The sequence below is a fragment of the Muscardinus avellanarius genome (genome assembly GCF_963383645.1).
Source record: "Muscardinus avellanarius genome assembly, chromosome: 12".
In the NCBI taxonomy this organism is placed as follows: domain Eukaryota; kingdom Metazoa; phylum Chordata; class Mammalia; order Rodentia; family Gliridae; genus Muscardinus; species Muscardinus avellanarius.
In genome coordinates this window covers 81736566-81749742 of record NC_137798.1, presented here as the reverse complement: position 1 = coordinate 81749742, position 13177 = coordinate 81736566, and the positions used below count along the sequence as shown (strand labels likewise).

General features: G+C 47.9%; 1 protein-coding gene across 11 annotated transcripts in view; it reads left to right on the top strand.

The window, feature by feature from the left end:
- Positions 1-13177, top strand: part of VIPAS39 (VPS33B interacting protein, apical-basolateral polarity regulator, spe-39 homolog) — a gene marked incomplete at both ends in the record, with an annotated part of 36046 nt that overhangs the window by 2132 nt on the left and 20737 nt on the right. For 8 of the 11 annotated variants that reach the window (XM_080707537.1, XM_080707534.1, XM_080707532.1 and 5 more), the window contains 4 exons: positions 1449-1595; positions 2898-2936; positions 3263-3327; positions 5032-5088. In XM_080707537.1, coding sequence (XP_080563663.1) covers positions 1449-1595; positions 2898-2936; positions 3263-3327; positions 5032-5088 — 308 coding nt within the window. The remainder of the gene's footprint in view (positions 1-1448; positions 1596-2897; positions 2937-3262; positions 3328-5031; positions 5089-13177) is intronic. The other 3 variants (XM_080707541.1, XM_080707540.1, XM_080707535.1) reach the window with 2 other exon arrangements.

Genomic DNA, 13177 nt, shown 5'->3' with positions numbered 1-13177 from the left:
GCTGAGGCTGTGTGTGAACCGTGATCCTCCTGTCTCAGCCTCCCAAATGCTGGGATTACAAGTGTGCACCACCATGCCCAGCTTTCTTTATACTTTTTTTTTTTTTTTTTGCAGTACTGGGAATGGAACCCAGGGACATTCTACCTCCAACGTATACCCCCAGCCTGATTTTTTATTCTTTATTTTGAAACAGGGTCTAAGTTCTGAAGGGCTTCACTAAGAAGCTGAGGCTGGCTGTGAACCCAGATCCTCCTGTCTCAGCCTCTCAAATGCTGGGATTACAAGTATGTACCTCCACGTCTGGCTCTTGTACTTGTAATTTGTAATACTGTTAATAAGAATGAACCACCCCAGCATTTGGGAGGCTGAGATAGAAGGATCATGGTTCTTGGACAGCCTCAGCTACTTAGGCCCTTTGCAAATCATTGAGACCCTGCTTCAAAATAAAGAATAAGAGAATAGGGCTTGGGGGTATAGCTTGGAGGTAGAATGCCCCTGGGTGGGTTCCATCCAAGTACCACCAAAAAAAAAAAAAGAATGAACTAGAAGCCGGGCATGGTGGTACACGCTTGTAATACTAGTACTTGAGAGACTGGGAAAGGAGGATCATAGTTCACGTGTGGCCAGCCTCAGTTACTTAGGCCCTTTGCAACTCAGTGAGACCGTGTTTCAAAATAAAGAATAAAAAGTAGGGCAGGGGGTATAGCTCGGAGGTAGAATGCCCCTGGGTTTCATCCCCAACACCGCAAAAAAAAAAAAAAAAAAAAGGAATGAAATAGATCTTTCCATACATTTGAAAGCCATTTTAATCTCCTTTCTGTGTGTATTTCTGTCTTGGCCCATTCCTCTGCTGATATGTGTGGTTTATTCTGTTTCCCCTGCTCCCTGCTGGCCAAAGGACCAGGACACTAATGACAAGTTTTTAGAATTTGTTAAATGTTGGATGTTGTGTTACTCAGCTTTTTGTTCCTAGGAGAAACAAACACCTGAGAAAATCAACTTAGAGGAGGAAAGATTTATTTTGGTCACATGCAGAGGTTTCAGCTCGTGGTCAGTTGGGTGAAGTAGGACATCATGGCAAGTGGTGTGGTGGAGCAAAGTTGCTCAGCTCCTAGTAGCTAGGCAGCAGACAGACAGACAGATAGACAGACAGACAGACAGACAGACAGACACACACACACACACACACACACACACACACACACACACACACAGATTGGGGCTGGGGGTTATACCCTTCCAGGGCATGCCCCAGTGACTTCCTCCCACTAGTTCACCCTTCTACAGTTTCCAGCAAATTATGAGCTACTCACTGGACTAACCCGCTGGTGACTTTAGAGCCCATTACCTAGTCACCAGCCCAGAGGATCCTCCTCTGTCCAAACCATAACATATGCCAAGGTTTGTTTTGGATGGGACGTGCTGGTTTAGTTCTTTCTGTCTTGCAGGTATCTCATGGTCGATCAAAGAAACTGCCAGTAACAGCGGGTCGACCCATGAGGGCCGTGAACAGCTAAAGGGCCGAAACAGCTTCTCCTCCTATGCACAACTACCCAAACCTACTTCTACCTACTCCCTAAGCAGCTTCTTTAGAGGTAAAGAGGGATGGCTAAAGGCATAGGGAAGTCTTTTCCCTTTTTTAGAGGCACTCAGGCTATAATTTTCATTTATTCTAGAAGTAAAAGATTATTGAAAGAAAATGAATTATCACTGGAGCTGGCAACTGAGTATTAGGAGTGGGAGAAATGAGAGAAATTCACAGGCATTGGACTAGATTTCTAGATCATGATGAATGAAACATTAATTTTATGACAGGGACTGAAGAAATTTGCCTATTTCAAATTTTCTCCTTGCCTCTTGTGCCATGCCATTTGGTATATATAATGATTTAGCCACTATGAAAGGTAGTACAGCAGTTCCTCAAAAAAATTAAACATAATATTACCACAGGAGCCAGGAGTTTCACTTCTAGGTATAGACTAAAAAGAAAGTGGGGTCTGAACAGATATTTGTATACTGATGTTTATTAAATGCAGCAGCATTCACAATAGCCAAAAGTTGGAAATTTCCACAAATCCATTGTGGGAAAAATAGCAAAATGCAGATAATATAGTAGAATACTATTCAGCCTTAACAGGACATGAAATTCTGAGCCAGGCATGGTGGTGCACGCTTTTAATCCCCGCGCTTGGGAGGCGGAGACAGGAGGATCGCGCTGGTTCAAAGCCAGCCTCAGCTACTTAGGCTCTCAGCAACTTAGTGAGACCCTGTTTCCAAATAAGTTATAAAATATGTCTGGGAGTATAGCCCAGAGGTAGAAAAGCCCCTGGGTTCCACCCCCAGTACCACCAAAAAAAAAAAAAAAGGCATGAAATTCTGATACATGCTAAAATATAGATGAAGTTTAAAGACATGCTAATTAAAATAATAAGAATGTCATGAAGGACCAAAAATTGTATGGCTCCATTGATATGAAATACCTAGAATAAGGAGATTCATAGGACCAAAGATAGAATGATGGTTATCAAGGGCTGGCAGTGAGGGGAATGGAGTTATTGACATTAACTGACAGAGTCTCAGTTTGGAATGATGAAAGTTTCAGAAATGAGTAGTAGTAACAGTTGTGCAGCAATGTTAATTAACACTAATGAATTATACGTTCAAAACTGGTTAAAATATTAAATTTTCTTGTTCTGTATATTTTACCAAAGTTAAAATTTTTTTTTCTCCCTGACCTTTTTGGTAATTCTACCTCAGATTTCTGAAGTCAAGAAAAGCTTGTTTAGGCTCTATGTTCCTATATTATATGACTAGGATTCTACATACACTATATCCTTAACCAAGTCTAGCTGGCTCTGACTTGATCTTGTTGACCTTTCTGTGTTCTTTCCTCTTAGGTAGAACTAGGCCTGGAAGTTTCCAGTCCCTTTCTGATGGTAAGCATCAGACTCCTCCTCTTGATTGCTGCAGGAAATGTTATTGATCAGGGGTACAGTCTGGGGAGTCGTGGGCAGAGGTGATACTTAGATGACTAGATGAACTTTCCTCTGAATCTCTCATTATTAGAGGAATTTTCTGATGCTAAGTAAGGTGACGTCTGGAGATGCTGTCTTGGGGAAGAACTGAGATCTCATTTTGGCCATAAAGATACCTTGGGAGGCTAGAAGTCTCAAAAAATGTGTATGAAAAGAAAACCAAAGAAAGGAACTATTACGACTCAAGACTCGTGCCGCCTTTCTGAACCAGCTGTCTTCTTTTTCAGCTCTCTCGGACACACCTGCCAAAAGCTATGCTCCAGAGCTGGGGAGGCCCAAGGGGGAACACAGAGTGAGTTGTACCTCAGTGTCGCTGCGCCACTTTACACAGTGTAAAGTACTTCTCATGTGTCATCTGGCGTCAGTTTCTAGACTCTTTGCTTGATGACAGGGATACATTCTTAGACATTCTTTGTTAGGCAGTTTTGTCATTGGGCAAACATAGGGTGTACTTACACGGATCTAGATGGTTAGCCTATTACACACCGAGGCATTATGGTATGGCCTGTAGCTCCTACTAGTGTAAATTTGAACAGCATGTTACTGTATTGATTACTAGAAAATTGTAACACAGTGGTATTTGTGTATCTAAACATCTTTTTTTGTGTGTTTCTGAGGTGCTAGGGACTGAACCTAAGGCCAGTTTATGGTAGGCAAGCACTCTATCCCCATGAAGCTACATGCTAAGCCCTCTAAAGATATTTAAAAATAGGAAAGGAAAGCTGGGCGTGGTGGCACACGCTTGTAATCCCAGCATTCGGGAGGCTGAGACCTGGAGGATCGTGGTTCCCGGACAGCCTCAGCTACTTAGTGAGGCCTTTTGCAACTCAGTGAGACCCTGTTTCAAAATAAAGAATAAAAATAGGGCAGGGGTGTAGCTCGGAGGTCAAATGCCCCTGGGTTCCATTCCCAGACCCACAAAAAATAAATAAGTAAATAAATAAATAAAAAATAAAAAATAACAAGAAAGGAAAGCCGGGCGTGGTGGCACACGTTTGTAATCCCCGCGCTTGGGAGGCTGAGAAAGGAGGATCACACAGGTTCGAGGCCAGCCTCAGCTACTTAGTGAGGCTCTCAGCAACTCAGTGAGACCCTGTTTCCAAATAAAGTATGAAATAGGTCTGGGAGTATAGCCCAGAGGTAGAAAGCCCCCGGGTTCCACCCCCAGCACCACCAAAAAAAAAAAAAAAAAAAAAAAAGGAAAGGAGCTAGGTACACCTAAAATCCCAATAATTGGGAAGCAGAGACAGGAGGACCACAGCCTCAAAACGCAGCAAGGCCCTGCTTCAAGATAGATATAAAGAGGAAGGAGTTGTAGCTTGGAAGTAGAGCTGGGGTCTCACTAGGCTGACGAGTCTCACCACTGGCTGCGCCATCCTCAAACCAGCGATCCTCCTGTCTTAACCTCCCAAGTGTTAGGATTACAGCTGTCACCACGATGCCCAGCTGAAATCAACCATATCCTACGATCAAAAAAGAAAAGTATATCAAATAAACCTGGCGTGGTGGCACATGCTTAATCCCAGCACTTGGGAGGCTGAGTCTGGAGGATCGCAGTTCGCGGCCAGCCTCAGCTACTTGGGCCCTCTGCAACTTCGTGAGACCCTGTTTCAAAATAAAGAATAAAAAACAGGGCTGGAGGTGTGGCTCAGAGGTAAACTGCCCATGAATATCCCCAGCACTACAAAGAGACAAAAAAAGTCTTAAAATGTCTCTCTACTTTTCTTGGCCAAAGGTGTTAATTATTAGGGTCTCAAAATGTGACTAATCACAGCGGTTCTGTGTTGCCAGGTGGCTCGGCCCTCTTCGACCCCTCTCTTCCTGCCTGCGCCCCTGCTCTCGTTCCTTTAGAAACTCGAAACGGGACCTTCTCAGTTCTTCATTTTGTCTCATCAGTCCCCTTCCACTCACATTTACCCCGCGGGGCCAGACGCTGAGTCTGCAGCGAGGCGCTGCCTCCATGACTTCCCGGATTGATGTGTTGCTCTTGTTCCAGGACTACAGCAATGACTGGAGCCCCAGTGACACAGTGCGCCGCCTCCGCAAGGGCAAGGTGAGGCCGCGGGACAGAAAGCTTGTGGGATTCTTTGGGAAGCTGTGTAGCTTGTTCCCACAGGGAGGGTATCTTGACCTTTTTTCAGTTCCCATTTGCTGAATGAAGTGGTTTTAAGGAGGAAAATAAACCCAGTAAGGTTAAAAATTAACTGCAAAATCTTTGACTCTCCAGGATTTAATATTGCTTTGACAGGATAGGGGGAAAATAGTTGTGGATGAGAGGGAAAAGTGAGAGTAAGCTGGGTGGGGTGGTGCATGCCGGTAATCCCAGCACTTGGGAGGCTAAGACAGGAGGATTGCAGGTTGGAGGCCAGCCTCAGCAACTTAGCAAGACCCTCAGCAACTTAGTGGGACCCTGTTTCAGAATAAAAGGGTGAGCCGGGCCTGGTGGCGTTCGCTTGTAATCCCAGCATTCGGGAGGCAGACACCATAGGATCACGACTCGCGGACAGCCTCGGCTGTCATTTTCTAGTTTTCATTTTCTTATTGAATTACCTTAGTTTCTTTTTCTTTTTTGGGGGCGCTGGTCTGGGGATAGAATGCGGGGCATTTGACCTCCAAGCCACACCCCCTGCCCTGTTTTTTACTCTTGTTTGTTTGTTTTGTTTTTTGGTTCCTGGAGTTCCTGGGGTTCCTGGAGGCCCTTCTACCTCCGGGCTACACTCGTAGATCTATTTTTATATTTTTATTCGGATACAGGTTCTCTTAAGCCAGTGAGGCTGGCTTCGAACCTGCATGATCCTCCTGTCTCTGCCTCCCAAGCACGGGGATTACAAGCGTGCGCCACCACACCCGGCCTGTTTTTTATTCTTTATTTTGAAACCGGGTCTCACTGAGTTGCAGAGGCCTCACTAAGTAGCCGAGGCTGTCCGTGAACTGCGATCCTCCAGTCTCGGCCTCCCAAATGCTGGGATTACAAGCGTGCACCATGCTTGGCTTACCTTAGTTTCTTTTTGAAAATCAATTAATCATATATAGTGTAGGTCTAGGTCTGCTTCTGGACTTTATTTATTTGCGGTACTGAGGTTGGAACCCAGGGGCATTCTGCCTCTAAACTACACCCCCAGCCCTATTTTTTAGTCTTTTTATTTTTGAAACAGGGTCTCACTAAGTTGTAAAGGACCTCTCTAAGTAGCTGAGGCTGTCCGTGAACTGCGATCCTCTAGTCTCAGTCTCTTGAATGCTGAGATTACAAGCGTGCGCCATGACGCCTGGCCTGGACTTTATTTATTTATATTTTTATGATACTGGGAATTGAACTTGGGGGCATTCTACCTTCCATATGCTTCCATCCAATCCTTTTTAAAATTTTTGTCTTGAAGTCGGTCTCACTAGGTTGCTGAGATTCTGTCTACATTGCTGAAGCTGCTTTCAAACCTATAATCCTCTTGTATAGGTGTGTGCCACCACACCTGTCTTGGACTCTTTATTCTAGCTCATTGATTAGTCTATGCTTATGCCAGTCCAACAGTCCTGATTATTGTAGCTTTATAATAAATGTTATAATCAGGTAACTTCAACTTTTTTTGAAGCTTTCAACCTTCAACTTTAGGGTGTGTGTGTGTGTGTGTTACTGGGGATGGGCCCCAGGGATTTTCTACCTCCGGGCTACACTCCCATATCTATTTTATATTTTATTTGGAAACAAGGTCTTACTAAGTTGTTGAAAGTCTCACTAAGCAGCTGAGACTGGCTTCAAACCTGCTTGATCCTCCTGTCTCAGCCTCCCAAGTGCAGGGATTACAAGTGTGCTCCACCACACTTGGCTTGATATTTGATTTTAAAATTGTTTTGGCTAAGCTGGGCGTGGTGGCGCACGCTTGTAATCCCAGCACTCGGGAAGCTGAGACTGAGGATCACGGTTCGCGGACAGCCTCAGCTACTTAGTGAGGCCCTCTGCAATTTAGTGAGACCCTGTTTCAAAATAAAGAATAAAAAATAGGGCAGGGGGTGTAGCTTGGAGGTAGAATGCCCCTGGGTTCCATCCCCAGACCCGCAAAAAATAAAATAAAATAAATAAGTAAATAAAATGGTTTTGGCCAAATTCTTTATATTTCTATAAAGATTGTAACGCCGGGTGTGGTGGCACATGCTTGTAATCCCCGCACTTGGGAGGTGGACACAGGAGGATTGCGCAGGTTTTGAAGCCAGCCATGCTGGCTTAAGAGACCCTGTTTCCAAATAAAAATATATAAAAAATAGGTCTAGGAATGTACCCCGGAGGTGGAAGGGCTTCCAGGAACCCCCATACCATCAAAAATAAATAAATAAATAAATAAATAGATTGTAGTATCAGCTTGTCAGTGCCTCCAAAAGAGCTGTTGGGACTTTTATTGAAATTGCATTGACTCTCTAGATTAGTATCATAGTAACTAATGGATCATAGACCTGAAAGTAAGTGCTAAATCTGTAAAAGTTTTACAAGAAAATATAGGTGAATTTTTTTTTTCCAGTACTGGAAATGGAACTCAGAGGCATTCTACCTCCAAGCTACATCTCCAGCCCTACTATTTTATTCTTTATTTTGAAACAGGGTCTCACTGATTTGCAAAGGGCCTCACTAAGTAGTAGCTGAGGCTGGCCGAGAACCCTGATCCTCCTGTCTCAGCCTCCCAAATGCTGGGATTACAAGAGTACACCACCATGCCCAGGTGAAAATTTTTGTGATATTGGGTTAGGCTAAGATTTTTTCCCTAGGACACAAGAAACATGAACTATGAAAATAAAAAAAAAATGATAAAAGGGACTTCATTTTGAAATAGGGTCGGCCAGGTGTGATGCGCACACTTGTAATCCCAGCATTTGGGAGGCTGAGACAGGAGGATCAGGGTTCATGGCCAGTCTCAGCTACTTAGTGAGGCCCTCAACAACTTAGTGAGACCCTGTTTCAAAATAAAGAATAAAAAATAGGGCTAGGGGTGTAGCTTGAAGGTAAAATGCCCCTGGGTTCCATCCCCAGTACCAAAAAAAAAAAAAAAAAAGAAAAGAAAAGAAAAAAGAAAAAGAAAAGAGAAAGAAAGAAAGAAAGAAAGAAAGAAAGTGATAAGTAAAATAAAAAATTAAATGCGAGTAAAATAAAAATAAGTGAGTACGGCGGAGTGTGAAAAACACGAGAGAGGTCCGGTACACGTGGCATGTAAAGTTTTAATGGCACGGCTCTCCCGGGGATCAGGGCGAGGCACCGTGGGGCCGGCGCGCCTGTCCGAAGCTTGAGGACGCGGGCTCTCCTTTTAAAGGCATGCATCTCGCGAGATGGGGGTTTACTCGCGGGAATGCCCAATTCTCGCGGGGTTTTCAGCCCCTCCCTTGCCCTGCAGAGGTCATGTGACACAAAGTCACATGAGTGCAGGACCCAACTTAACATTCCGGCCTTTTGATGGTAGGGATAATGGATGACGATTGGACCCTCTAGCTTCTTCCTGCTGTCAAGGGGCGTCGTCAGGGGCCCCAGGCCGGGAGGAGTCGGGAGTTCAGTCCCCCAGAAGGGGGTGCAGGTGGGTGCATAGCTGCAGTGCGAATTGGAGGTTACCCTGGACAGCTTAGTGATGTGCGCTTGAGGAGGCTTGAACAGGCAAGGGCCTGAGCTGGCAAAGAGGATGGAGGTTGAGGGATCCAGGAGCCGTCAGTCTTCAGCCAGGCTGAGTAGAGCCAGCGGCAGGGCCTGGTCTGGAAAGGTGCTCCCCCTGTGTTGAGGCACCTGGGGCTCAACGTTTTCCTAGGGCACTGTTCCAGTGGCCCTCCTGGCCACACGCCTGGCACAGTCTGATTGGTGGGCGTGGCTTCGCCCCACTTCAGGCAGGCTCCTGGAAGTAGTTGTTGTTGCAGTCCTCCACACCTAGGTGGCGCTCCAGGGGGCTGAGCCGCCACCGCCAGCCGAAGGGCAGCTACCAGGGATCTGCTTTTTGGCAAAGTCGGAGTGTATGCTCCATTTCCGCCTGTTTCTCTCTGGAATTAAAACTTAGATGCTATGTTAAGGTTCTGTCAGCTGTGACGGACCTATACTCACAAAGAGCGCGTCCCGGGGCTGGTGTCCGGCAAGAATGGCAACGCCGACTCCCCACGGGCAGAGGGTGTCGCCCCAGCCCCGGTGTTTCGTTTCCCGCAGCACCTAGGGCGCGCCCGAGCGGGCCACCCAGCAAAATTGCAGTCTGGCGCAGGCCAAGATGGTGACTGTGACATCACCAGGCAGTGACTACGCGCCATCACAAAATGGCAGCTGGCGGGAAAATAAATGGAAGCTGATGGGGGAGAGCATTTGGAAGGATACCAGACCGCTTATAAAAGTTCCTAACTATTCCTGGGCCACCGCAACCTATTTCCCAACTCGTATCAAGGCAGACAGGCTCTCAGGGCATCTGCTAGTATAAAGGTTCGACTCCCCATAATTGGTTCGCGGGCGGAAACGAAGAACAGGAAATGGGCGTCCCCGATTTCCCTGCTCAATCGTTCGGAAACAGAGGTTAAGAGATAGGGAAGAACGTCTTCATTCCTTCTCAAAACCGGAGGATGACCTGGTCATCCGCAGCGTGGTCCCAGTGGACCGGGGGACAATGGGTCACCAAGCGCTTGGATTTTTAGGTCCCAGTGGACCGGGAGACCCAAGTCCGGAACCCGCTAACCAAGGGAAGGAGGCAGTTTACCGGAGTGAAGTGTTGCCAGCCAGCGCTGGCTGCGACAGAAGCGCTGAGAAGCTGCTGGGAGCGTGGTGGAGCCGGGGCGCGTGGATGCCGGTGGCTGGTGTGGACGGCACTGGCGGCTGGCGCAGGTGGGATCAGTGGGGGTGCGCAGGCGGCATGGCTTGCCGGGCCCGCGGCGTGGAGACAAAATGGCTTCCAGGCACACGCCAGACGCTGAGGCTGGGCCCCGAGGAGCACCGCCAGTGAGCCTGGCTCGGGGCGGGTGGGGCAAACCGGCCAGAGGTCCCGGCGGTGACCGGAGAACCAAGCTGGAACGGTGCTTTAGGAGGTACAAGCGGCAGGCAGAGGTCCTGGCCCGTGCAGGTGGTTGGCAGGCAGAGCAAGTGCCAAGCTGCCTGGCTCGGGCCGGAAAGATGGCCGCCGACTCCTAGGATTGGTTAGGAGTGGAAAGGGCGAGGGATTAAAGATTGTGAGGCCTCCAGTGAGGCCATGAGGTGGGAGGGGTTAAGGATGGAGAGGCCTCCAGTGAGGCCATGAGGTGGGAGGGGTTAAGGATGGCGAGGCCTCCAGTGAGGCCATGAGGTGGGAGGGGTTAAGGATGGCGAAGCCTCCAGTGAGGCCATGAGGTGGGAGGGGTTAAAGATGGTGGGGCCAAGATGGCGGCCCCCCAGTGATTTCACGTGTCCAAGATGGCGGGCCAAAGCTGGCGACCCCCCACCCCCCCAGTAATTCCATGTGGCTGCTTACCGGAATGGCCAGGCTCAGGCAGCAGGGGTGGGCAGGCACAGGGTGAAGGGCGCCAGGGCGCGAGTCCGAGTGGAGGAACCAGCTGGAGCGCGGGCTGGACTTGGCGGGCTGGGGGCTGTTTAGCAGAGTGGCGGCCACCTAGATGGAGGAGGCAGGCGGCCCCGGCAGGCGGGTCTAAGCAACGTCAGGCGCGGAGAAAACATAGGTACACGGCGTGGCGCAGTCTGCGGGCGGCGCGGTCCCATTCCAGCGGCGGGCGGCGTGGGCAGGCGGGAACGGCGGTTTTAGGAGGTCCAAGCGGCAGGCAGAGGTCCTGGCCCGTGCAGGAGGTAGTCCACGCAGGCACGGGGCGGCAGCGGCGGCAGTGGTGGGAGCAACGCCTGCAAGCGGAGCGCTGGTGTGGGACCTCACAGTCGAGCTGCTGGCGGGTCAGAGAGTCCGGGGCTCAAAAAGAGAGTAAAAATAAAAAGAGAAAACAGAAAAAAAAAAAAAAAAAGGAAAAAAAAATGCGGAGGGACCCAAGAGTTCTCCCGGTTCGGCACCAAATGATAAGTAAAATAAAAAATTAAATGTGAGTAAAATAAAAATAATGTGCATACGGCGGAGTGTGAAAAACACGAGAGAGGTCCGGTACACGTGGCATGTAAAGTTTTAATGGCACGGCTCTCCCGGGGATCAGGGCGAGGCACCGTGGGGCCGGCGCGCCTGTCCGAAGCTTGAGGACGCGGGCTCTCCTTTTAAAGGCATGCATCTCGCGAGATGGGGGTTTACTCGCGGGAATGCCCAATTCTCGCGGGGTTTTCAGCCCCTCCCTTGCCCTGCAGAGGTCATGTGACACAAAGTCACATGAGTGCAGGACCCAACTTAACAGAAAGAAAGAAAGAAAGACAGAAAGAGAAAGAAAGAAACAGGGTTTCACGGAGTTGCAAAGGGCCTCATTAAGTAGATGAGGCTGGCTGAGAACCACAATCCTCCTGTCTCAGCCTCCCAAATGCTGGGATTACAAGCATGTGCCACTATAGCCAGCTCAAGTGTTAATTATTTTAAGTTCTTTGTATATTGTAGATATTAGTCCTCTATGAGATGAGTGGTTGGCAAAGATCTTCTCCCATTATGTAGGCTCTATTCCGGGTCTGGGAATGAAACCCAGGAGCATTTGACCTCTGAGCTTCACCCCCTACCCAATTTTTTTATTCTTTATTTTGAAACAGGGTCTCACTGGGTTGTGGAGGGCCTAAGTAGCTGAGGCTGGCCATGAACTCTGATCCTCCTGTCTCAGCCTCCCAAATGCTGGGATTACAAGCGTGTGCCACCACGCCCAGCTTCCTTAGACTCTTGATGGTTTCTTTTGTTGCACAGAAACTTTTTTTTTTTTTTTTTTGCAGTACTGGGGATGGAACCCAGGGGCATTCTACTTCTGAGTGACACCCCAGCCCTATTTTTTATTCTTTATTTTGAAACAGGGTCTCACTGGGTTTTGGAGGGCCTAAGTAGCTGAGGCTGGCCATGAACTCTGATCCTCCTGTCTCAGCCTCCCAAATGCTGGGATTACAAGCGTGTGCCACCACGCCCAGCTTCCTTAGACTCTTGATGGTTTCTTTTGTTGCACAGAAACTTTTTTTTTTTTTTTTTTTTGCAGTACTGGGGATGGAACCCAGGGGCATTCTACTTCTGAGTGACACCCCAGCCCTATTTTTTATTCTTTATTTTGAAACAGGCTCTCACTGAGTTGCAAAGGGCCTTACTAAGTAGTAGCTGAGGCTGTCTATAAACTGTGATCCTTCTGTCTTAGCCTCTGAATTAATTTTCTCATTTGGGGGGGTTCTTATTGAGGAAGTTCCTACCAGTGCCTGTATGTTGGAGGTTGGAGGTATGCCCTTCTTTAATTTTTTTTGTGTGCGTGCGGGTCTGGGGATGGAACCCAGGGGCATTTGACCTCTGAGCTACACCCCCTTGCCCTATTTTTTATTCTTTATTTTGAAACCGGGTCTCACTGAGTTGCAGAGGGCCTCACTAAGTAGCTGTCTGCGAACTGCGATCCTCCAGATCTCAGCCTCCCGAATGCTGGGATTACAAGCATGCACCACCACGCCCGGCTTTCTCTAATAATTTCTAATTCTCTGATTTAATTTCCAGATCTCTGATCCATCTTTGTGTGTGTGTGTGTGTGTGTGGGGGGTGGTACTGGGGTGGAACCCAGGGGCTTTCTATCTCTGGGCTATACTCCCAGACCTATTTTATACTTTATTTGGAAACAAGGTCTTACTAAGTTTCTGAGAGCCTCACTAAATAGCTGAGGCTGGCTTCGAACCTGTGCAATCCTCTTGTCTCAGCCTCCCAAGAGCTGGGATTACAAGCATGCACCACCACGCCCAGCTTGATCCATATTTTTTTTATTTTTTGTGGTACTGGGGATGGAACCCAGAGGCCTTTTACCTCTGGGCTACACTTCCAGACCCATTTTATATTTTATTTGGAAACAGGGTCTAAGTCACTGCGAGCCTCACTAAGTAGCTTCAGGTGGCTTCAAATCTGTGCCATCCACCTGTTTCAGCTTCCCACATACTGGGATTATAACTGTGCGCCACTGTGCTCAACTTTTGATATATCTTGAGTTGACTCTTGTATAGGATGAGAAGTTGGGGGTTAATTCCATTCTTCTACAAGTGGGTAGCCAATTTTCCCAACACCATGTATTGAAAG